General features: G+C 46.3%; 1 protein-coding gene, 1 long non-coding RNA gene and 1 other non-coding gene across 4 annotated transcripts; 1 reads left to right on the top strand and 2 right to left on the bottom strand.

The window, feature by feature from the left end:
* Positions 1–1,574: 1,574 nt before the first annotated feature.
* LOC121650189 lies at positions 1,575–17,319 on the top strand. Its single transcript, XR_006012222.1, has 3 exons — positions 1,575–1,586; positions 5,350–5,359; positions 17,227–17,319. It is a non-coding gene; the product is annotated as an uncharacterized LOC121650189 (long non-coding RNA).
* steap3 (STEAP family member 3, metalloreductase) lies at positions 2,210–12,490 on the bottom strand. 2 transcript variants are annotated; one of them, XM_042001561.1, is made up of 6 exons: positions 12,383–12,490; positions 9,694–10,191; positions 7,026–7,353; positions 6,751–6,944; positions 6,491–6,655; positions 2,210–2,771 (listed from the first exon to the last, which is right to left on the bottom strand). In XM_042001561.1, exons 2-6 carry the CDS (start codon positions 10,189–10,191, stop codon positions 2,478–2,480), a joined length of 1,479 nt encoding a protein of 492 aa, XP_041857495.1. In that variant the 5' UTR covers positions 12,383–12,490; the 3' UTR covers positions 2,210–2,477. The 2 variants fall into 2 exon arrangements, with proteins under 2 accessions (XP_041857495.1, XP_041857496.1); XM_042001562.1 differs by having other exon boundaries at positions 12,328–12,484.
* On the bottom strand, positions 14,747–14,894 carry LOC121650950. The gene has a single exon (XR_006012367.1). It is a non-coding gene; the product is annotated as a 5.8S ribosomal RNA (ribosomal RNA).
* Positions 17,320–23,368: the final 6,049 nt, after the last annotated feature.

The raw sequence follows: 23,368 nt of genomic DNA, 5'->3' as shown, positions 1-23,368 counted from the left end.
TCTTACTTTGCCGTCCAACCTGAATGCCATAAAATAGTATAAAATAAAAATAAACAATAAAAAAACTAGATAGAAGATAAACAAAAAAACTGAGTAAATAATCTATGTACATAAATGTGCAGTGTGCTATAAACTGTTGTTCCATATTTAACAACGGTCAGCTATACAAAAGAAAACAACTCATGAGCTAGACGATAACACGCATTTGCAATATCTATTATAAATAATTAGACACATAAAACAGTAAACACTTTTATTACAACTGTATAAAATAACACAGTCACTACCCTCGTTACACAAACACTCCTTCCCTCATGCCTTCCTACTGAGTAACTACTATCATTACAGATTGGTTTACTTAAGTTACACCACAATTCTGTTACCTAAACAAATGTTACCTAATACTCCTCCTTGTTATTTATATGAACAACAGAAAATAAATATTCACTCGGGTGGTAGATTACGTATCGTTTAATAACACGTATTCAAAGTTGAGATAGGGATGACAGATGTGAGGTGTCAACGCCGTCCTTCTGATGCATCAGACTCCCACAGCCAGCAGATGGAGCTCTTTGGTTTGGTCAAATGATTCAAAACACTAAGCCATTTTCAAGCATTTGGGTCAAAGTTGGCTCGATGATTCATGAGGCCTCGGTTTCACCATCCCTAGTCACAGGACGAGAAACTCACGTGAATCCGGAAAAATGGGCCACGATTGTCTTTGGTCACATGATGCTGATGAACAGGTCTGATTTGGACACGCCCCCTTTACTCGATGCAGGCTTTGGGCTTTTGTGTCAGACGTAGCATCACTAGGTCTGACATCTACTGATGTATCTGGGTTTGGATCTAGTTCTAATCTCCTGCAGCATTGCTTTGATTGTAGCTTAGCCTTTATGCTACGTTTGTTTATGTCAGTAGTTTCCAACCTATTTTCCTCGGGGACCCGCTTCATGCAGTTACTAAAAAGCCATGGACCCCCTGCCCCACCCTGTGCTGAAACCATGCTGGTTATATTACTTTATTTTCTTATTACAGAGACAATGTGTGACATTAATCACAAAGCTCTTAATGTTCAAAGCCTGCCGACCCCCTGTGCTCATAGCGGGACCCCAGGCTGGGAACCACTGGTTTATGTTATCGGCTATCAAACATCTTCTTTTTGTACAGTTGGATACAATAAACGGTGGCATCATGAAGCTAATACCAGTAAAGCTGAGTCAGATTGTTTAGCACGTAGCTGCTAGCTAGCTAGCTGCAGAAACCAGGACTGTTTCAACACCAGTAACAGACCTGAGACGTGACACCAGCTGAGAGTTTATATTGAGAAGTAGAGTGAAGGTGATGCTATGTTAATGTGATGTCAACATATGTGATACTGGCTGTTAGCAGCATCCCCAACTCCGGTCCTCCACGCCCACTGTCCTGCAGACTTTCCCTGCTTCAACAAAAGTTCCACAAAGACCTAACCAGCTCCCAGACCAGGGAAAAGAAGAACCGAGTCTGAACCCGAAGCCCATGTGGTTGGGATCCAGTAGGAGGAGGCGGGACGGGTCTGGAGCTGTGGCCTCATTTCTAAAGCTGGCGTAGGTACAGAAATTGGCGTACACCAGTTCAACTTGTTCCTGCCTCCCCGGGTGCTCTGAACCTGCTGTACGCACAAAGTCTGGAGAAACGGCGAAGCCAGCGGTCCAAAATAAAACCACAGGGATGATGTGAAATGTGAGGCATGTTTTCAGAACCACATATTACTGTTCACACCATGTTAGAGAATGACGCTGTTTGCAAACATGAATAAAACCAGGAAAAATAACTCTACCTCTTGTGTGTTTCAGGTGTACGCATGGGCGGGGTTCAAGGTCAGTGGGAGGAGTTTACTGCCCAGGTTGGACGTGGTGTCTAAAGAGAATTTATGTCTTCCGTTCTAAACGCTGAATTTCAAAGTCAGATACACCTAGGATTGTTTTTTTATAGGAGTTTTTGCTCTTTTAGTGACTTAGAACGACACGAGACTCCCCGTCATATGTCCCCTTTAAATAAATAACTATTAAATAAAGATAAATAATGTAAAATAAATACATATCTAAGAATGAATAAAAAAAAGAAATGAAATAAATTAGATAAAAATAAATAAGGTGTACTCTTCTTTATTTCCTTTTTGTTTCTTTGTCCTGTTAGAAAACTGATCATCAGGTGGTAGAGGCTGAAGAAATCAAGCACCAGCTCAGCTTCACTTCATTCCTTTAATGCTTCTCACGCACAAGTGGAACCAAAGCGCTTCACAGAGTTAAAATGAAAAGTCAAAAGTGTAAAAACCATCCATCTGTAAAACCGCTGCCAACCAGCTACCAGGTCTGGATGTTTTGCTCTACCACCCAGACACGAGCCACATGAGGAGCCAAACGTCTGACTGGACCGTGTCTGCACAGGAAAGGCACATGAGATCTGTCCAGCAGCGTCTCTGATGTCCCTCCACACTACGCATCAAAGCTCGGAGGAGAGTCGGAGTCAGCTGACTCTGCAGGGTCCCAGAGGTCTGGGGCTCTGTGACGTGGACTCTCCCAGCCTCTGCGGAGCTTTGCCAGTCTGAACTTCAGGCACGGTAGAAGCAGGACGAGCCGACCCATGAGGATGATGCAGGGCAGGATGAGGGCCAGCAGGTGGAGCGGGGGCAGGTAGTACGGGTAGGCTGCAGGGAAGAAGGCAAAGTCCCAGCCGAAGAAGACCGCGTGCATGGTGGACAGAGTCAGAGCCGCGTAACCGAGTCCTGACTGGAGGGAAACAGAGAGGAAAAACATCGTTACACACAACTTGTGTCGGACATTTCTGCAGCTTCTTCTTCACTTCGTTTTACATCCTGTGAAAGCAGCTGATGGATCTTTCCAGGAATAAAAGATTTCCTGAAGCCTGCTGCATTACACTGTGGAGAAAGGACCAGCTGACCCTGCAGTTCAGCTCCACGTTTCCATGGAGACCATTTCTAATGAGGCTTCGGCCAACAGCAGATGGATCAGCTGAAGGTCCAGATGCATCTCTCAGGACATGGTCCAGGTCTTTTTTGCAGATTTCAGATCCTGCAGTAGACAGGTTTTAGTCCTGACTCTTCTTCTTTTGTCCTCCACGCGTCCAGTTTCTGCCTCCATGCTGAGGTACGTTCCAGCTAACAGGGAATCACACGATGCTGCTGAAATCCTGTTTTCTGTCAGACTGTCTGATCTCTGCTGGTTCACACATGAAACTAAAGAAATGGGAACAAATGATGCGTCTTTGTGATTAAAGACTCGACTCATCTCTTGAGTTAGGAGCAACACCATGTGGCTTTTCTTCTGCTTTGAATGATTCAGAGTTCAGTTAACTTCCTCTGAAAATGTACAAATGCTGAAAATGAGGGAAAAGTCAGAAAAAGAACAGAACTGGAGAACTATCAACCAAGACCATTTACCAGGATTATAACAAAGTCAGAGATGAAGACATGAGGACACAGTAACACACATGTTGACACGTCTGTGGAAATCTCTCGTCTCAGCTTTCTGTAGAACCCTGGAGCCTCATTTATAAACTGTACGCAGCAAAGCGAACTACAGGCGGCGTCTGTGGTGCAAAAAGGAAATGCTGATTTATAAAAGCGTGCACACACACGTCCTCCACCTGTTTCCGTTTATAAACCAGAATCAACTCTAAAGCGGCACAGATGAGGGACGCCTTGCCCCGCCCGCATGGTGGCTATAAATGTTCAGGTGGACGCCTGTAATACATATTCATCACATCATTTCCATCACGGCTCGAGAGGGAAGAAGAGGGAAGAAGTGTAATATTTCAAGGTGTGAGACAGATCCTGATGGACCACGTTTACAAACGTAAAAATGTGTAACTGGTGGACACGACGTGGACGTTACTGGTGTCAGAAAGACAGAATAGTGGCAGCAGGTGGAGACGCTATCATCACAGCGTCAGAAGGAAGAAACACCAGAGGAATCAGGAGACCGAAGTTCGATTCCCTGAGTGGTGAATCGTTCTGGTGAACAGCGTCTGCTAAATGACAGTAATGATGCCGGTAATTTAGTCATGTTTTAATGTACACTGTTCAAAACATAAAGGGAACACTTAAACAACACAACGTAACTCCAAGTCAGTCACACGTGTGTGAAATCAAACTGTCCACTTAGGAAGCAACACTGACTGAAATCAGTTCCACATGCTGTTGTGTAAATGGAACAGACAACAGGTGGAAATTATCGACAAAGACACCCCAGTAAAGGAGGTTCTGCAGGTGGTGACCACAGATCTCTTCTCAGTTCCTGCTTTCTGGTGATGTTTTGGTGACTTTTGAATGCTGGCGGTGCTTTCACTCTAGTGGTAGCATGAGACGGAGTCTACACCCACACAAGTGGCTCAGGTAGTGCAGCTCATCCAGGATGGCTCATCAATGCGAGCTGTGGCCAGAAGGTTTGCTGTGTCTGTCAGCGTCGTGTCCAGAGCATGGAGGCGCTACCAGGAGACAGGCCAGTACATCAGGAGATGTGGAGGAGGCCGTAGGAGGCAACAACCCAGCAGGAGGACGCTACCTCCACCTTTGTACAAGGAGGAACAGGAGGAGCACTGCCAGAGCCCTGCAACATGACCTCCAGCAGGCCACAGATGTGCATGTGTAGCTCAAACGGTCAGAAACAGACTCCATGAGGGAGGTATGAGGGCCGAAGTCCACAGGTGGGGGTTGTGTTTACAGCCCAACACCCTGCAGGACGTTTGGTGTTTACCAGAGAAAACACCAAGATTGGTAACTTGGCCACTGGCGCCCTGTGTTCTTCACAGATGGAAGCAGGTTCACACGGAGCACATGTAGCAGACATGACGGAGTCTGGAGACGCCGTGGAGAACGTTCTGCTGCCTGCAACATCCTCCAGCATGACCGGTTTGGCAGTGGGTCAGTAATGGTGGGGGGTGGCATTTCTTTGGGGGCCGCACAGACCTCCATGTGCTCGCCAGAGGTAGTCTGACTGCCATTAGGTACCGAGATGAGATCTTCAGACCCCTTGTGAGACCACATGCTGGTGTGGTTGGTCCTGGGTTCCTCCTGATGCAAGACAATGCTAGACCTCATGTAGCTGGAGTGTGTCAGCAGTTCCTGCCAGATGAAGCATTGATGCTATGGACTGGCCGCCCATTCCCCAGACCTGAATCCAGCTGAGCACATCTGGGACATCATGTCTCCATCCACCAACGCCACGTTGACCACAGACTGTCCAGGAGCTGGCGGATGCTTTAGTCCAGGTCTGGGAGGAGATCCCTCAGGAGACCATCCGCCACCTCATCAGGAGCACGTCCAGGCGTTGTAGGGAGGTCCTACAGGCACGTGGAGGTCACACACACTACTGACCCTCTTTTTTGACTTGTTTTAAGGACATGACATCAAAGCTGGATCAGCCTGTAGTGTGTTTTTCCCAGACCTCCATGGGTTAATAAATCTGATTGCCATTGATAATGTTGTGTGATTTTGTTGTCAGCACATTCAACTATGCAAAGAACAAAGTTTAATAAGAAGATTTCATTCATTCAGATCTAGGATGTTATTTTAGTGTTCCCTTAGTTTTTTTGAGCAGTGTATAAAATAAATATGTACAGATACATCTGAGACTGGTAGCAGTTTGTTTAGTGTTAAATAATATTTCTTTCTAGTTCCTGGGTGCTCCAGCTGGGTGGACGGTGCAGAGGGACACCATCACTGCTATTAACCAGGTGGACAAGGAGCTGTAGGAAATAAAGAGCGTGTGGACAGAAATTAATTTATTTATCTGGATGGGTTTTATAACATGAAGTTTTGTTCCACAATGACAGAACATGTTTTAGTGGTTGAGCTTCTTATTAACGTCATCTCCCTTTTCCTGGAAATCCTGGTTTTCCCCGAGCGTGGCTCTTAGGAGGATTAATAAGGAATGTGTCTTTATTCATGTCTGTAAACAGCTTTAATATATAACATGTGGTGTGGGAGGTAAGAGTGGATTGTGTACAAATGTCTCACATTTCACATCATTTCCTTGATTTTATTCTGGACCGTTGGTGTCGCCGTTTCCCGTTTTTCTAGATTACGCCTGGGTCAGAGTTTCTGTGGCGGTAGGAACATTTTCCCGTTAAGTTTGGTTTTTATAAATCCCAGAAGATGACTGTTTTTGGTGTTCATCGGTTTTTGTTCCTACACAATCTTTAGAAATGAGGCCCCTGGATTCTACATACAGTCCTGGTAGTTGTGGATATAAACTTAATTTATTTTGGGTTTTTGATTTCAGACAGAAGGCAGAAAAACAGGCCTCGTCAGAAAGACGTTAACTGCTGATGTGTAAAGAGAAAACTGGTGTTAAAAACAGCTTATTTTTATTAGGTGTTTTGAAAACCCCAAATTTACTTTTGATTTGATTAATCATGATTAGAAATTTAATCGCCTCAGCACTACTAACTAAAAGAAAACAGAAAATTAATCGTCATTAATGCTCACCTGAACAAATGTGAACTCCCTCCAGTTCAGAGTGTTTCCCACAGACGGCAGAGAGGTCACAGCCAGCAGGGACAGGACTCCAAATCCCAGAATTCCACAGGACAGGTACAGGTCAGACCTCCACACCATCTGCTCCGATCGGGAACTTTCAACTCCAGCTTTCACCTACAAATGAAGAACGAGAAGATCTCCATCAGTGTTTCCACATAGCAGAGGTCATCCAAGGTCATCCAAGGTCAGCCGAGGTCAGGTCGGTTTACCTGTTGGTACGCGGCCCCGAGCAGACCTGCACCCCTCCTCAGACTCAGACACATGCTATAAACCGCATGTAGTCCAGCACACAGGAAGCTCAGCAGGCCCATCTGCTTCCGGCTGCGCATCCATCCGTCCAACCAACCAGGAAACCGGCTGTACTTGGTTCCTCGGCCCAGCTGGAATCCGGCCGACAGCAGACCTGAAGGAGCACAGCGATGCGTTTAAGGACAGCTGTTTTTTCTGCTGAAACATGTTTAGAGTGAAGACCTTTGCTCCATACCTGGTAGGTAGACCAGGGCAAGTGTAACCATGGCAACCGCTGGCAGAACCTGATTCGCCATGACCAGCGGAAGCTGGTGGAAGTTGTTCTCTCCGTGATCGATGTACGGCAGCAGGACGTTCCTGATGAAACTGTATCCGTAGAAGAAGAGGAGGAGGAGGAAGGTGGCCAAGATGGGACATTCCCAGGAAGGAAACAGGAGCAGGGGGGCTTCCTCGATGTCCCGAGATGCATTCAGACCGCCCATGTCCACGGGGCTGAAGCCCAGGCGACGGGCCAGCTGGAGCACTGAGGCTTTAGAGTCAGAGCAGCTGCCGCAGATCAGAACCTGGAGACAAGGACCAGGACAAAACATGGACCCTGGAGGACAAGGCAGATGTTCAGCTGCTCCCAAAGCTGCATCAGAGCAGGAGGAGGTCCATTCGAGAGGAGGTTTGGGAGGAGGTTCGGAAGGAGGGTTGGGAAGAGGTCCAGTTGAGAGGAGGTTCGGGAGGAAGTCCTGGAGGTGGTTTGGGAGGAGGTTCAGGGATCAGTCTGTGGACTCTGATGTCAGTGTAAGTTCATGAAGCGTTATGATGGTTCATCACATTCTTCCTCACTAGCGAAAATCTTGTTACTTACAGAGAAGAACCTCATGTCTGATCTGCTCTGAAGATCACCAGGACGTTACTTTCCAGTAAAGAAAGGAGCAAACTGGAAACCTGCCTGTGATGTTCTTTTTCTGCAAACTCCGCAAGCAGATCCACAACTGGTCTGAATATGTCTTTACTCTTCATGTATAAATATCTGCTGGAGGATGTCCCATGATGCCCTGGGCTCCTCTCTGCTGGAGGACGTCCCATGATGCACTGGGCTCCTCTCTGCTGGAGGAAGTCCCATGATGCACTGGGCTCCTCTCTGCTGGAGGACGTCCCATGATGCACTGGGCTCCTCTCTGTTCTCTTTACTCTCCATGTAGAAACATCTGACATTGTTGTTCATTCATTCGTGTTTCTCTTCTTCTTTCTCAGCAGGAATCCCTGGATCAGAGTCCTGCTGCTGGTTCACCCTCTTTCCTGTCCTCTCCACCCCTAACCGGTCCAGGAAAATGGCCGTCCTTCCTGTCCTGGTCCTGATGAAGTTTTTCTTTCCTAGTTTTGGTCCTGATGGAGGTTTTCCTTGCTGGTTCTGGTCCTGATGGAGGTTTTCTTTCCTAGTTTTGGTCCTGATGGAGGTTTTCCTTGCTGGTTCTGGTCCTGATGGAGGTTTTCCTTCTTGGTTCTGGTCCTGATGGAGGTTTTCCTTCTTGGTTCTGGTCCTGATGGAGGTTTTCTTTCCTAGTTTTGGTCCTGATGGAGGTTTTCCTTGCTGGTTCTGGTCCTGATGGAGGTTTTCTTTCCTGGTTCTGGTCCTGATGGAGGTTTTCTTTCCTAGTTTTGGTCCTGATGGAGGTTTTCCTTGCTGGTTCTGGTCCTGATGGAGGTTTTCTTTCCTGGTTCTGGTCCTGATGGAGGTTTTCCTTCTTGGTTCTGGTCCTGATGGAGGTTTTCTTTCTTGGTTCTGGTCCTGATGGAGGTTTTCTTTCCTAGTTTTGGTCCTGATGGAGGTTTTCCTTGCTGGTTCTGGTCCTGATGGAGGTTTTTCTTTCCTGGTTCTGGTCCTGATGGAGGTTTTCCTTCTTGGTTCTGGTCCTGATGGAGGTTTTCTTTCCTAGTTTTGGTCCTGATGGAGGTTTTCTTTCCTAGTTTTGGTCCTGATGGAGGTTTTCCTTGCTGGTTCTGGTCCTGATGGAGGTTTTCTTTCCTGGTTCTGGTCCTGATGGAGGTTTTCTTTCCTAGTTTTGGTCCTGATGGAGGTTTTCCTTGCTGGTTCTGGTCCTGATGGAGGTTTTCTTTCCTGGTTCTGGTCCTGATGGAGGTTTTCCTTCTTGGTTCTGGTCCTGATGGAGGTTTTCTTTCTTGGTTCTGGTCCTGATGGAGGTTTTCTTTCCTAGTTTTGGTCCTGATGGAGGTTTTCCTTGCTGGTTCTGGTCCTGATGGAGGTTTTCTTTCCTGGTTCTGGTCCTGATGGAGGTTTTCCTTCTTGGTTCTGGTCCTGATGGAGGTTTTCTTTCCTAGTTTTGGTCCTGATGGAGGTTTTCTTTCCTAGTTTTGGTCCTGATGGAGGTTTTCCTTGCTGGTTCTGGTCCTGATGGAGGTTTTCTTTCCTGGTTCTGGTCCTGATGGAGGTTTTCCTTCTTGGTTCTGGTCCTGATGGAGGTTTTCTTTTCCTCTGTGCTCACTCCTCTCTGGATTGCGTCTGGTTGCCTTGGATTCCAGCTCTTGGGATCCTCTGTGGACTATTTCCAGTTGTGTGAGCTGAACAGAACCTCCTGTTCTGATTTGTGAAGCTCTAGAGAAACTCTCTGGATCAGGGATCACCAGCTCTTGACCTCTTGAGCCCGAGTCCTGTAGACTTTCGATATAATCCATGCTGCAGCACACCTGACTAATGGGTCGTTGAGAGGCTGGTGCAGACCTTGACAACAAGCTGTTAGAGAACCAGGTGTGTTGCAGCAGGGACACAGTGAAAACCTGTAGGACCTGGCTCAAGAGGCCCGGAGCTGGTGATCCTCGCTCTAGCAGGATGCCAGCTATTGTCACTGGTAAAAGAAAACCAGTTAGTTGGTTTAAGCTCAGACTCGTCTCACCTGTCTGCTTCCATCGTGAGCTCCGGTCTGCAGGGCCCAGGCAGAGACCATGTTGAAGCCCTTCACCACCCTGCTCTCTGGGAAAAGTTCGGCCAGCCTCTCTGCGTTGGACGGCCCTCCACTCTTCCGTCTGGTGGCGTTGCTTACATCCACCAGTACCTTCCCAGCCAGTTGCTCCTTCAGGTGCCCCAGGGAGCTGTAGAACTCCTGATACACTGCCACAAACACCACCTTCTCTGCTGCATCCACCGCCTCCCTCTGTGGTCGCACCTGCACCACATCAGGAAAAAGAGCTCTGGCCACTTGGCTTGGTTTGCGGCTCCCAACCACCACTCGGAAACCACAGGCCACCAGTCGGATCGCAAGGGAGCGGGAAAAGTCTCCAGAACCGATGATGCCAATAACAGTTCCTCCCTGATCCTGGTGCTGGAGCTCCGAGCGGTCAGAGGCAGGCGAGGCTAACAAGGGCGTTCTGAGGTCAGCGTGCATGATGGTCATCTGAAAGAAGGGAGGAGATGTGGAGTTACAGGATGAAGGAATGATGATGATGATGGTGATGGGAGCTTTGTTCTGATCAGACAAGAGTGAACTCTGAGGAGGAGATCTGGGACACTGCAGGTGACGCTGCTAACAGATGCTAACAGATGCTAACAGACTTCCAAACATCTTAAATACGGCTGATTTTTCCGTGACTCGATTACCATAAAGAAAATATGTGCAGAGTTTTGTATTTTTTTTATGTTTACAGGAAGTGATTTAGCTTCTGATTTAAAGGTCCTGATGTGTAGTTTCAATAAAACCTGCTGAGACACAAACTCTGTTTAAATATTAACTTGATCTGTAATAAAGGTAATCTTTGGTTTATGACTGTAAGTAAGATTGGAACAAAACTCCTCCATAAGTCCACGTGAGAGATGGATAATGTCATCCAGAAAACCATGACTTCAACTTATTGCTGATAAAGGAGTTTCTACAAGCTGCTGGATGATGGCGTGAACATTAACAACATGTCAGAGATGAAACGGAGACGTTTCACCACGTGATGGAAATACGAGCTGATCGTGAATCTGATGGAAAAAGTTGGAACAGGAGCAACAAAAGGCTGGAAAAGTACCTGGTACAAACCAGAAACACCTGGAGGAGCATTGGACAACTAATCAGGTTACCAGGCAACAGGTCAGTAACATGACTGGTATAAAAGGAGCATTTCAGAGAGGCAGAGTCTCTCAGATGGAAAGATGGACAGAGCTTCACCAATCTGCGACAAACTGGATCTAAAACTGGAACAATTTCAGAAAATGTTCCTCAGACTTTGAAGATCCTCCATCTACAGTGTAGAATATCATCAGAAGAATCAGAGAATCAGGAGGAATCTCTGTGTGCATGGGACAAGGCTGGATGCTGGTGATCTTCTGCATTAAAAGCAGACATGATTCTCTACTGGAAACCACTGCATGGACTCAGGAAGACTTCCAGAAACCACTGTCTGTGAACACAGTTCACCCTGAAACCCACAAATACAGGTTAAAGCTCCATCATGCAGAGAAGAAACCAGATGTGAACAGGATCCAGAACCAGCTTCTTCCGTCTTCTCTGGACCAAAGCTCATTTAAAATGGTCTGAGGCAAAGTGGAAACCTGGATGAAGATGTGAACTAGTTTGTGGAAAGCATGGACGGCGTGTCCTGCAGACTAAAGAGGAGAGGGAGCATCCAGCTTGTTATCAGTGGACAGGTGAAAAGCTGCATCTCTGATGGGATGGGGCTGCATTAGTGCCTATGGCGTGGGCAGCTTCCACATCTGTGAAGCTCCATCAATGCTGAAGAGTACATGGAGGTTTTAGAGCAACATCTGCTCCCATCCAGACAACGTCTCTTTCAGGGAAGGCCTTGCAGATTTCAGCAAGACGATGCTGAACCACATCCTGCATCCATCACAACAGCTTCACAGGAGAAGAGTCCGGCTGCTGAACTGGCCTGCCTGCAGTCCAGACCTTTCACCAGTACACAACATCTGGAGCATCATGGAAGCAGAAATCCAGCAACCAAGGTCCAGGACTGTAGAGCAGCTAGAATCCTGCATCAGACCAGGTGGGATGATACACCGTGCCGAACATCATTCTGGAACTACTTTTTACACCGTGCCGAAAACCGCCCTGGAACTACTTTTTACACCATGCTGAACATCACCCTGGAACTACTTTTTACACTGTGCCGAAAACCGCCCTGGAACTACTTTTTACACCGTGCTGAACATCACCCTGGAACAACTTTTTACATCGTGCTGAACACCACCCTGGAACTACTTTTTCCAGACATGCATCAGATTTACTTTCAGCTCATATTTTCCATCACATGGTGAAACTTCTGTTTCATCCTCTGGGATGGTGTTGATCTCATACTGGGAATAAAAGGTGACCTGATGGGATTCTGGTTTATCCACATTTTACATGGAGACCTAACTTTTTGGAATTGGGGTTGTTTTTTTTCCTGATACAATCTTCGTCAGCAAACTTTATCTGTAAAATAATCAGAATCGTGACAAACTCTTGGTTCAGATATATATTTTCAGGATGTGTTCAGCTCTCCTCTCCTGACTGTAACTTCAGTGTATGAATCTAACTGTGATGACAGACCTTAGCATCTCTCCGTTAACCGGCCTGAACACCGTCTTAACGGAGTCCGACTCACCGGCCTCTTCTCTCGGCCTCATTCCCCGATCTTTTCCGCTTCTTCTCGTCCGTCCTTTACACCATCGGACTTGACTACTCAACTCAACCCGGTTCCCGGTGCACCAGCAGAAGAGCGTCCGCCTGTCAGGATGTCCCTCCTACTGCTGCGTTCACGGGCTGCTCATCAGCTCCGACTTTTACATTTTGTTTTCTTTAGATAGGTTTGGCTTGAAATATGTGTTAATCAGGCCTCGTTGTACAGCCCCCTGGACGTGTTGAAATGCTCAGTGATAGCAGCAGGAATGATGTGCGAGTAAGCATGTTAAAGGTTAAAGTCCGCGTCATGTGTATGAGGCGTTCATGAGCCACACGCGATATTTACGAGTGCTAATAAAGGCATCACACCTGGGAGCAGAAGATAAGGCTGAACTCTGCTCCGTCTGCTGATAGAGCCGAAAATTTGATTACAAAGACCCCACCGCTGCAGAGACCAGCAACACGAGCTGGGACCGGGACGAAGCGGGACCAGCGTAGCCGGGTATCCCTCTGTATTCTTTACCATGGGGCGATAGGGAACACGCTGCTATTAGATCTTCTAACTATAAATAATGCCTACAATCATTGGCTACAACAATAAAAAAATGAAATAATTAAAACCTCTTGGTGGAGGTCTGCGTTCTCGGGGCCTCTGGTTTCCATCCAGCATCCGTGTGAGTGTTTGGGTTGGAATATAAATTCCTCACCGTGACAGCACGAGCAGTGGTTCTGTAAACTCTGGTTGTGCAGCTCTGCCATGTGTGAGCTTTATTATTAGCTCAGATCAACCTGGTGGAGCTACACGGACTCGGGAACAAGTCAACTACAAGACCGCGGTGAAGTTGGTTTTAGGTTGGATATTCGACAGACATTCATCATTTCGTGTTCAATAGCTTCCGTTTCACGCGACCAAAACACGCAATTCCTGACCTGTATTATAGCACAAGATGAGACAAACAAGACACACCCCTTTTGATTCATTTTGAAAGCTCCTTCTGTTTTTTATCATTTTTTTACAGTAGAAATATCAATATTTCTCCAATAGCTTCCACATCATGAGACCGAGGGGCCCCAAACCTCAGCTAAATTATTCTACTAAGACACACAAACAAGACACACCCCTTTTGATTTATTTTGAAAGCTCCTTCTGTTTTTTATAATTTTTTACAGTAAAAATATCAATATCAGCAGACACCCAGCCTGCTGGGGGGGACCACCAGCGCCCCCGTCACAGACACACCCAGCCAGCCTGCTGCTGCGTCAGGTCCGCATGACCTCCAGCAGACATCCAGCAGGCACCAAGCCTCCGGAAGACATCCAGGGCCCCAGTCCCACTCCTCCCCAGCCAGCCTGCTGCAGCTGGAGGCCCGCACCCAGCTGGCTAGAGGACAACCAGAGTCCCCGAGCCCTTCCTGGCCGCCGCGGAGCCGGTCGCGGTGCACCACCGCGGAGGAAATGCGCCCGGCGAGGGCCAGCCAGCGCCGGGGAGAGGTCCCCGCCGTCTGCCCCCCGAGAGGAGAAGCGGCGGGGATCCTTCCGCACCGGGCGGCCGTCCCTGACCCGTCAGGTTGAATCCCCCGGGCGGACTGCGCGGACCCCACCCGTTTACCTCTTAACGGTTTCACACCCTCTTGAACTCTCTCTTCAAAGTTCTTTTCAACTTTCCCTTAAGGTACTTATCGACTATCGGTCTCGTGCCGGTATTTAGCCTTAGATGGAGTTTACCACCCGCTTTGGGCTGCATTCCCAAACAACCCGACTCCGAGAAGACCGTGCCGGGGGCCGTTACCGGCCTCACACCGTCCACGGGCTGAGTCTCCATCAGAAGGACTCAGGCCCCTGACCGACTGAGGTTGTATTCAAAGTGGGTTAGGGGTTGGGGAGGTCACCCCCCCCCCCCGCCAACCCCCAGGCGTGGCTCCCCGGAGGAGGGGAGGCTCATGGAGCTCGGGATCAGCCGGGTTCCCCGCTGCGACGGCAGGCAGGCTCGGGAGCAGGCACCCCCCCCCTGCGCGCCTCAGCCGTCCGGCACCCCACAGTCCCCCACTAAGGGCGGTCCGCTCTCGTCGAGTTTTCCCTGTGGTTCGCACGCGTAACGCGGTCAGCTCGGAGACTGGAGGGTCCACCGGCAGCCGCGCCCGACTCATGCCAGGGGCTCGACGGGAGTGGCGCCCCTTCCCCGGAGCCGGGGAAGGAGGGAGAGAGGATGGGTCGGACGGAGCGAATGCTTGGAGGGGGCCACACCGGGCATCCCAGAAGGTCTGAACTTAGGGGGATGAAGGCGCGCCGTAGGTGGCCTGCAACAGCCCCAGCCGCGGAGGAGAGGCTCCTCTGATTGATGGCAAAGCGACCCTCAGACAGGCGTAGCCCCGGGACGAACCCGGGGCCGCAATGTGCGTTCACGATGATCAATGTGTCCTGCAAATCACATTAGTTCTCGCAGCTAGCTGCGTTCTTCATCGATGCACGAGCCGAGTGATCCACCGCTAAGAGTTGTACAGTTTTCGTTTTCAGGTTGGAGGCCAAGCTTCCGAGACTGGGGGTTGGACAGGTTCAGCGAACTGCCCAGGCGCTCCTCATCTCGGGCCGGGCCCCCCCCGTCGAGGACGGGGTAAGCGCCGGTCCCCAGGGTGGAGACATTAAACCCCCCTGGCTCCCTCCAGAGGATGGAGCAGAGTTGGGTACCCGGAGGCGCGCAGCGGGACAGCCAGAGCGAGACCGTTCGAGAGGTTCCGAGTGCAGAGCCCTGACCGGGTCTCCGCCGGACGCAGGTCGGGCCCGCTCTGCGTGGACGCCGCCCCGACGGCAGGACCGTCAGGCCCTCGGACGGGCTGGTGGGAGTGCGCGCGCTGCAGAGCGAGGGGTCGTGCCGGAGAGGGGGCCGAGCCAGGGAGTCCGACGGGCTGGCCGGGGCTTGGACCAGGGTGGAGTTTGCAGCGGGGAAGGGTCGGAGGAGGTAGGGGAGACGCGACGGGACCCGAGGGCACCGGGACGGAGAGAGGGGGACCCTGGAGGGACCCCTCTTCCGCCCACAGGAGAGCTCGGGCACGCACGCCTCCATCCTGTCACGCCGGTCCATCCACTGTGGAGCCTCGGGGGCAGGCCCTGGGGCTCTCGGGGAGAGAGCCGGGGTCCGTCCCCTCGGCTTTCAAAATGAATCAAAAGGGGTGTGTCTTGTTTGTGTGTCTTAATAGAATAATTTAGTTGAGGTTTGGGGCCCCTCGGTCACAATTTGTGGAAGCTATTGAAGAAATATTGATATTTTTACTGTAAAAAATGATAAAAAACAGAAGGAGCTTTCAAAATGAATCAAAAGGGTTGTGTCTTGTTTGTCTTATCTTGTGCTATAATACAGGTCAGGAATTGCGTGTTTTGGTCGCGTGAAACGGAAGCTATTGAACACGAAATGATGAATGTCTGTCGAATATCCAACCTAAAACCAACTTCACCGCGGTAAGAACAAGGACAGAAGCATAATTCAGAGCTCTCAGAGAAAAGGCTCCATTTCTTAATCTAAAGGATGCATTTGTCCCTAAAAACTCTAAAAATATAAAATAAAAATGTCAATTTTCTATGTGAAGTTTAATTTAAAATATAAAGAAACATATCAAATTTATTTTATATAGAATTTCTCTAAAATGTATAATATAAGCAGTCAATAAAACAGTTAAATTGCTGAAATATGTCATTTAATTGTGGCAGAATGTTGCTGAAACTGCACTTATTTAAAATGTGTTTTACAGGGTTAAATGTAAACATCTGGACAAACTTGTGCTTCTTTGCATTTAAATAAAGGGGAAGTTTTGCCTTAAAGAAATTATAGTTTATTTTGCTGTTACTTTACCTGTCCACCCCGCTGGAGAATGGATCACAGAATAGGGACTCCTGGAATCAGAGCTCTGTTGATGATGGATTTTTATTGTGGTTTCTAATTTCTGGTCCAGATACTCAGAGGCGACTGAACCAGTTTAAAGCTGCTGACCTGGAACCAGAAACCAGAAAGTCTCTTTTTAGACTCTGAGTTTGTTAAACCTGCTTTCTAAAACGGGCTCCTGGTGGACATATTTCCTCCTGGAACCATGAGGAGGAAACCACCCTGGATATTGGATACCTGTCAATCAAAAGGACACGCCCCTAATTATGCCGAATTTCAAGATTAAATAACATCCAAACAGATGAGTTAGAAAAAAATTCACCCCCCTCACAGTTGTCATGAAGGTAAACTTGACCTAATTATCCTAAAATGGATTTTTGTACCAGGTTTAAACATGTTTATTTCTGCTGTGAAGTTGGTCTTTTTAACATGGGAGTCTGTGGGGATTTGCTCTGTTTTGGAGCCCCTAGTGGATGAGGGGGGAACTGCAGTTTTTTGCACCTCCTCATAGGCTTCACATTTTACCGCTGGAGGTTGCTGCTTGAGTCGGACACACTGTGTACACACTGGGCCAGCCCCCGTTCTGACTCTGGTCTCCCTGCGGCCAATCCGTGCACCTCATTAACATTATTTAAATTTGTAAAAAGCTTGCATGAACTCTCAGGAGACAAAGTTGTGGTATGAGCAAAGAGTCAGAACAAACTCTGTTTGATTTTTTTTTTGTTTGGTTTTTTTGTTTAATACGTTTTCAAAAAATAATTTAAAGACACTTAGATGACAGTGGATACATGAAATTTATTATTTATCAAGCTGTACGTAGCAAAGCAAACTACAGTTGGTGTCTGCTGCACAAAAGCAAAAGCTGCATTTATACTTTTAGATTTATAAAAGCATGCAAACGCACATCCCCCTGTTTCCGTTTATAAACCAGAATTAACTCTAAAGCACGTGAGGGAGCACCTTGCCCCGCCCACGTGGTGGCTATAAATGGTCAGGTGGACGCCTGTAATACAAAAACAAAAAAAAAATAAGAGGGAAGAAGTGGAACTTTTCAGGGTGTGAGACAGAGATCCTGATGCAGCACGTTGAAAAGGTAAAAATGTTTAACTGGCGTTGACATTACTGGTGTCAGAAAGACAGAATAGAGGCAGCAGGTGGAGATGCTGTCATCACAGAGGTATCTGAACGTCTGGCTGGATATTTCAGTCGGTAGAACATCCGTCTGCCATGCAGGAGATCAAAGTTCGATTCCCAGACAGGTGAAAAGCGTCTGCTAGATGACAGCAATGATGCCGGGGATTTGGTTTAATTTATAAAATAAATATTTACAGATATGATGTATCTTGATAAGGAGATGTGGAAAAGTTGAACCTCAGGCAAAAACGTCTCTGGACGATGACTTGAATAATAAAAAGAAGTTTATTATAAAAGTTCAGACATCAAAAAAGATTTCTGCAGAAAAATCTGGAGGTCCCAAAACCAGAACGAAGACCTAAAGGCCTGATGTACAGTTCTGTCTTGTATAGGGTTTAAACAAAGAAAATTTCCCAGTCCTGTGTCCTCCAATCATAGAGTTTGTATATAGGATGCTCTTGTGCTTAGAAGACATGTTCATGTGTGAATCCAGTCTGTAGGACAGAGAACCTTATATGGTAAATCTTGAGTGTGTATCATAAAAATGCTATGCTTAGATCCCTCAGATAAATCTGGGTAGCAGTTTGTTTAGTGTTAAATAATATTTCTTTCTAGTTCCTGGGTGCTCCAGCTCGGTGGGCGGTGCTCCAGCTCGGTGGGCGGTACTCTAGCTTGGTGGGCGGTGCTCTAGCTTGGTGGGCGGTGCTCTAGCTCTGTGGGCGGTGCTCCAGCTCGGTGGGCAATGCAGAGGACACATTCACCGCTATTAACCAGGTGGACAAGGAGTTGGACAAGGAAATAAAGACTGTGTGGACATAAATGAGGACAAGAATAAAAAAACATTGTATAAGAATAAATAAAGGAAATCCTCCTCTTGTGTGTTTCGTTAGCGTAGCATCACTTCTAGACCTCCAGCCTCCAGTCTGGTCCCGTTCTGCTGGAATGAAGGACCAAAGCTACTTTCCACACTGATGCTACATGCTGGCAGCAGACTGGCTCCTTATTTATCTGGATGGTTTTATAACATGAAGTTTTGTTTCACAATGACAGAACATGTTTTAGTGGTTGAGCTTCTTATTAACATCATCTCCCTTTTTCCTGGAAATCCTGGTTTTCCCGAGCGTGGCTCTTAGGAGGATTAATATGGAATGTGTCTTATTCATGTCTACAAACAGCTTTAATATCTAACATGTGGTGTGAAAGGTAATAGTGGATTGTGTACAAACGTCTCACATTTCACATCATTTCCTTGGTTTTATTCTGGACTGTTCGTGTCGCCGTTTTTTTTAGATTCTGTGTGTACGCCTGGGTCAGCGTTTCCATGGAGGAACATTTTCCCTTCAAGTTTGGTTTTCATAAATCTCAAAAGTTGACTGTATTTGCCGTACGCCGGTTTTTGTTCTTACGCCAGCTTTAGAAATGAGGCCTCAGATCTGATGACATCCTTAAATTTGACACGAAAACAGACAGGAAGCTAAAGTAAGGAGCACAAAACGCCTCTTAGTTTAAGGCAGGCTGCAGCATTTTGTCCGCTCTCTAGGCTGACGGGAGCTCAAGTCCAACCCAACAAGCAAAGTATTACAATAATCAAGACACAAAGCTACAAATGCAAGAATTGTTCTTTTAATATTAGCCTGAGAAAGGTAGGATTTGATTTTGTTTAGATGTTGATGTAAAAATCCGACCTGCTGTTAGACAGTAAAGATCATTGAGATCATTTGTTCTCTGAACAGAGACATGAGAGTAGAGTTTGTTCCCTCCTGTTGGATGAAATAATGTCCCACCTTAGACACTGAGCTGTTATTGTGTTAATGACGGGAAACCACTTCATGGCAGCGGCGTCGGCCTGCAGGCTCGTCTTAATTACACTGATTATGTGAGCGACAGTGATGCGAGGAGCATCTGTATGTGCTGCAATCCAGAAACGCGCCCTGCTGCTTCGGTTGTTTCTGAACTCGTTTTAAAACACGTCCGCTTAACATCTACGGAACGAGCGGAGTGCCACAAAGAAGAACCAGAAAATCCATAAATTAGGACAAAGAAATAAAACAATAAATAAATCTAGAAATTTAAGGAAAAATACAAATAAAAAAATATTCTAAGCAAATATTGTATTTTATTTCACTTGTTGGATTATTTCTAATTTTATTTATAAAGTGAATTTTATGAAAAAGCAAAACAAATAGCTGTAAATAATAAATACAACTGATGCAGATAAAATAAAACAAGCCTTCACACACCACAGTATATAAGATAGCTATTTAAAAACACACAGCTGATTCTAGTTTATATGGAGGACCAAAGCTGCCAAAATAAAAACAAAAACAGAAACAGCTGAGTAAACAAGTTGATGTGCCAATAAATACAAAAATGTAAAAAATAGATTTTTCCATTAAGAAATCTATGATGCAAATTTAGATTTATTTTGTCTTTTTCAGCTGTTTTATTTCAACTTTGTGTAATATTCCTATTTATTTATCCTTTCATGTCATTTTCAGTTCAATTTATGTATTTATTTGGTGATTAAAAAAAAATTCCCTCCTTTATTTTGATTCCTGTATTTATTTCTTTATTATTTACCTTTTAAATTTTCTTATCCCCAAAATAATTTTTTTCTGTAATTTATTTTCATATATTTGTTTTATTTATTGACACTTCTTATTTTATTCCCATCATATTTTTGTCCTGATTATTTCCAACCTTTTCTTCCTCTGTTTATTTTTCCAAGCGTATTTATTTCTCTACCATTTCTGCCTCATTATGTAAATGAGGGGGCGGCCTTTCAAGGTGTGTCTTGTGCCAGATCCTCTCCTATTGGTCAAACACTGAGCAGGTCACAGCAGGGAGAGCCGTGCAGCCGATCCTTCCTGCCTGGCTCTGTTTCAGCTGCAGACCTGCACAGCTAACAGGCTGGAGGTTCTGGTAAAGCTGAGATGAAAACGTGTAAACGTCCGCTGGAGGTTGCAACTAAAATTTAAATAACCTTCCCTGGACCACCATTTTGCTTCTTCCTGTCCCGGTCCTCTCCTGGAGCTAAACATGCTCCTCTCGGATTGTAGAGCATTTCCAGCCTTCTTTTAACTCTGTCATCATACATGTTTGCCTCACTTCGCTTGTACACTGAAAACAAATATACAGGAAAAAGCTAGGCTAAATAAAACTTACAGCTGTTGAACTGCCAGCAAAACAAGGACAAATTTGTGAAAGTACCAACTGAATCAACAACGGAGAAAAAACCAAACCCCCCCCAAAAAACAAAAAAAGACAATGAAACATGAGGCATTTCTTGCCCTAAGTTTGTACAGGTAATGGTCAAGTAATGGTAGTGGTTAATGGTGCGTAGTTGTTAATGGTGGTAGTGGTTAATGGTTAATGGTGGGTAATGGTTAATGGTGGGTAATGGTTAATGGTGGTAGTGGTTAATGGTGGGTAGTGGTTAATGGTGGTAGTGGTTAATGGTTAATGGTGGGTAGTGGTTAATGGTGGGTAATGGTTAATGGTGTGTAGCAGTTAATGGTGGTAGTGGTTAATGGTGGGTAATTGTTAATGGTGGTAGTGGTTAATGGTGGGTAATGGTTAATGGTGGGTAATGGTTAATGGTGCGTAGTGGTTAATGGTGCGTAGTGGTTATTGGTGGTAGTGGTTAATGGTGGGTAATGGTTAATGGTGGTAGTGGTTAATGGTGGGTAGTGGTTAATGGTGGGTAATGGTTAATGGTGTGTAGCGGTTAATGGTGGTAGTGGTTAATGGTGGTAGCGGTTAATGGTGGGTAATTGTTAATGGTGGGTAGTGGTTAATGGTGTGTAGCGGTTAATGGTGGTAGTGGTTAATGGTGCGTAGTGGTTAATGGTGGTAGTTGTTAATGGTGGTTAATGGTTAATGGTAGGTAGTGGTTAATGGTGGTAGTGGTTAATGGTGGGTAATGGTTAATGGTGTGTAGCGGTTAATGGTGGTAGTGGTTAATGGTGGGTAGTGGTTAATGGTGTGTAGCGGTTAATGGTGGTAGTGGTTAATGGTGGGTAATTGTTAATGGTGCGTTGTGGTTAATGGTGGTAGTTGTTAATGGTGGTTAATGGTTAATGGTAGGTAGTGGTTAATGGTGGTAGTGGTTAATGGTGGGTAATGGTTAATGGTGTGTAGCGGTTAATGGTGGTAGTGGTTAATGGTGGGTAGTGGTTAATGGTGTGTAGCGGTTAATGGTGGTAGTGGTTAATGGTGGGTAATTGTTAATGGTGGGTAGTGGTTAATGGTGGTAGTGGTTAATGGTGGGTAATGGTTAATGGTGGTAGTGGTTAATGGTGGGTAGTGGTTAATGGTGCGTAGTGGTTAATGGTGGTAGTGGTTAATGGTTAATGGTGGGTAGTGATTAATGGTGGGTAATGGTTAATGGTGTGTAGCGGTTAATGGTGGTAGTGGTTAATGGTGGGTAATTGTTAATGGTGGTAGTGGTTAATGGTGGGTAATGGTTAATGGTGGGTAATGGTTAATGGTGGTAGTGGTTAATGGTGGGTAATTGTTAATGGTGGGTAGTGGTTAATGGTGGGTAGTGGTTAATGGTGTGTAGCGGTTAATGGTGGTAGTGGTTAATGGTGGGTAGTGGTTAATGGTGCGTTGTGGTTAATGGTGGTAGTTGTTAATGGTGGTTAATGGTTAATGGTAGGTAGTGGTTAATGGTGGTAGTGGTTAATGGTGGGTAATTGTTAATGGTGGGTAGTGGTTAATGGTGTGTAGCGGTTAATGGTGGTAGTGGTTAATGGTGGGTAATTGTTAATGGTGGGTAGTGGTTAATGGTGGGTAGTGGTTAATGGTGGTAGTGGTTAATGGTGCGTAGCGGTTAATGGTGGTAGTGGTTAATGGTGCGTAGCGGTTAATGGTGGTAGTGGTGAATGGTGGGTAGTGGTTAATGGTGGTAGTGGTTAATGGTGCGTAGCGGTTAATGGTGGTAGTGGTGAATGGTGGGTAGTGGTTAATGGTGCGTAGTGGTTAATGGTGGGTAGTGGTTAATGGTGGTAGTGGTTAATGGTGGTAGTGGTGAATGGTGCGTAGCGGTTAATGGTGGTAGTGGTTAATGGTGGGTAGTGGTTAATGGTGCGTAGTGGTTAATGGTGGGTAGTGGTTAATGGTGCATTGTGGTTAATGGTGGTAGTTGTTAATGGTGGTTAATGGTGAATGGTGGGTAGTGGTTAATGGTGGTGGTGATGAATGGTGGGAAATGGTTAATGGTGGTAGTGGTTAATGGTGCGTAGTGGTTAATGGTGGCAGTTGTTAATGGTGCGTAGTGGTTAATGGTAGGTAGTGGTTAATGGTGGGTAGTGGTTAATGGTGGGTAATGGTTAATGGTGGTAGTGGTTAATGGTGGTAGTGGTTAATGGTGCGTAGCGGTTAATGGTGGTAGTGGTTAATGGTGGGTAGTGGTTAATGGTGCGTAGTGGTTAATGGTGGTAGTTGTTAATGGTGCGTAGTGGTTAATGGTATTTAGTGGTTAATGGTGCGTGATGGTTAATGGTGGGTAGTGGTTAATGGTGCATATTGGTTAATGGTGGGTAGTGGTTAATGGTGGTAGTGGTTAATGGTGCGTTGTGGTTAATGGTGGTAGTTGTTAATGGTGGTTAATGGTTAATGGTAGGTAGTGGTTAATGGTGGGTAATGGTTAATGGTGGGTAGTGGTTAATGGTGCGTAGTGGTTAATGGTAGGTAGTGGTTAATGGTGGTAGTGGTGAATGGTGGGTAGTGGTCAATGGTGCGTGATGGTTAATGGTGGGTAGTGGTTAATGGTGGTAGTTGTTAATGGTGGTTAATGGTGGGTAGTGGTTAATGGTGCGTGATGGTTAATGGTGGGTAGTGGTTAATGGTGCGTAGTGGTTAATGGTGGTAGTGGTTAATGGTGCGTTGTGGTTAATGGTGGTAGTTGTTAATGGTGGGTAATGGTTAATGGTAGGTAGTGGTTAATGGTGGGTAATG

Source organism: Melanotaenia boesemani, chromosome 12 (genome assembly GCF_017639745.1).
Source record: "Melanotaenia boesemani isolate fMelBoe1 chromosome 12, fMelBoe1.pri, whole genome shotgun sequence".
NCBI lineage: Eukaryota > Metazoa > Chordata > Actinopteri > Atheriniformes > Melanotaeniidae > Melanotaenia > Melanotaenia boesemani.
This window is presented reverse-complemented; position numbering and strand designations above follow the sequence as displayed.

Coding starts and splice junctions, on each gene's coding strand:
- steap3 (XM_042001561.1), bottom strand. CDS start 10,191: ATGACCATCATGCACGCTGACCTCAGAACGCCCTTGTTAGCCTCGCCT. Junction 7,354..9,693: donor CTCACGATGGAAGCAGACAG/GTGAGACGAGTC, acceptor CCTTGTCTCCAG/GTTCTGATCTGCGGCAGCTG. Junction 6,656..6,750: donor TCGGGGCCGCGTACCAACAG/GTAAACCGACCT, acceptor CTTCATTTGTAG/GTGAAAGCTGGAGTTGAAAG.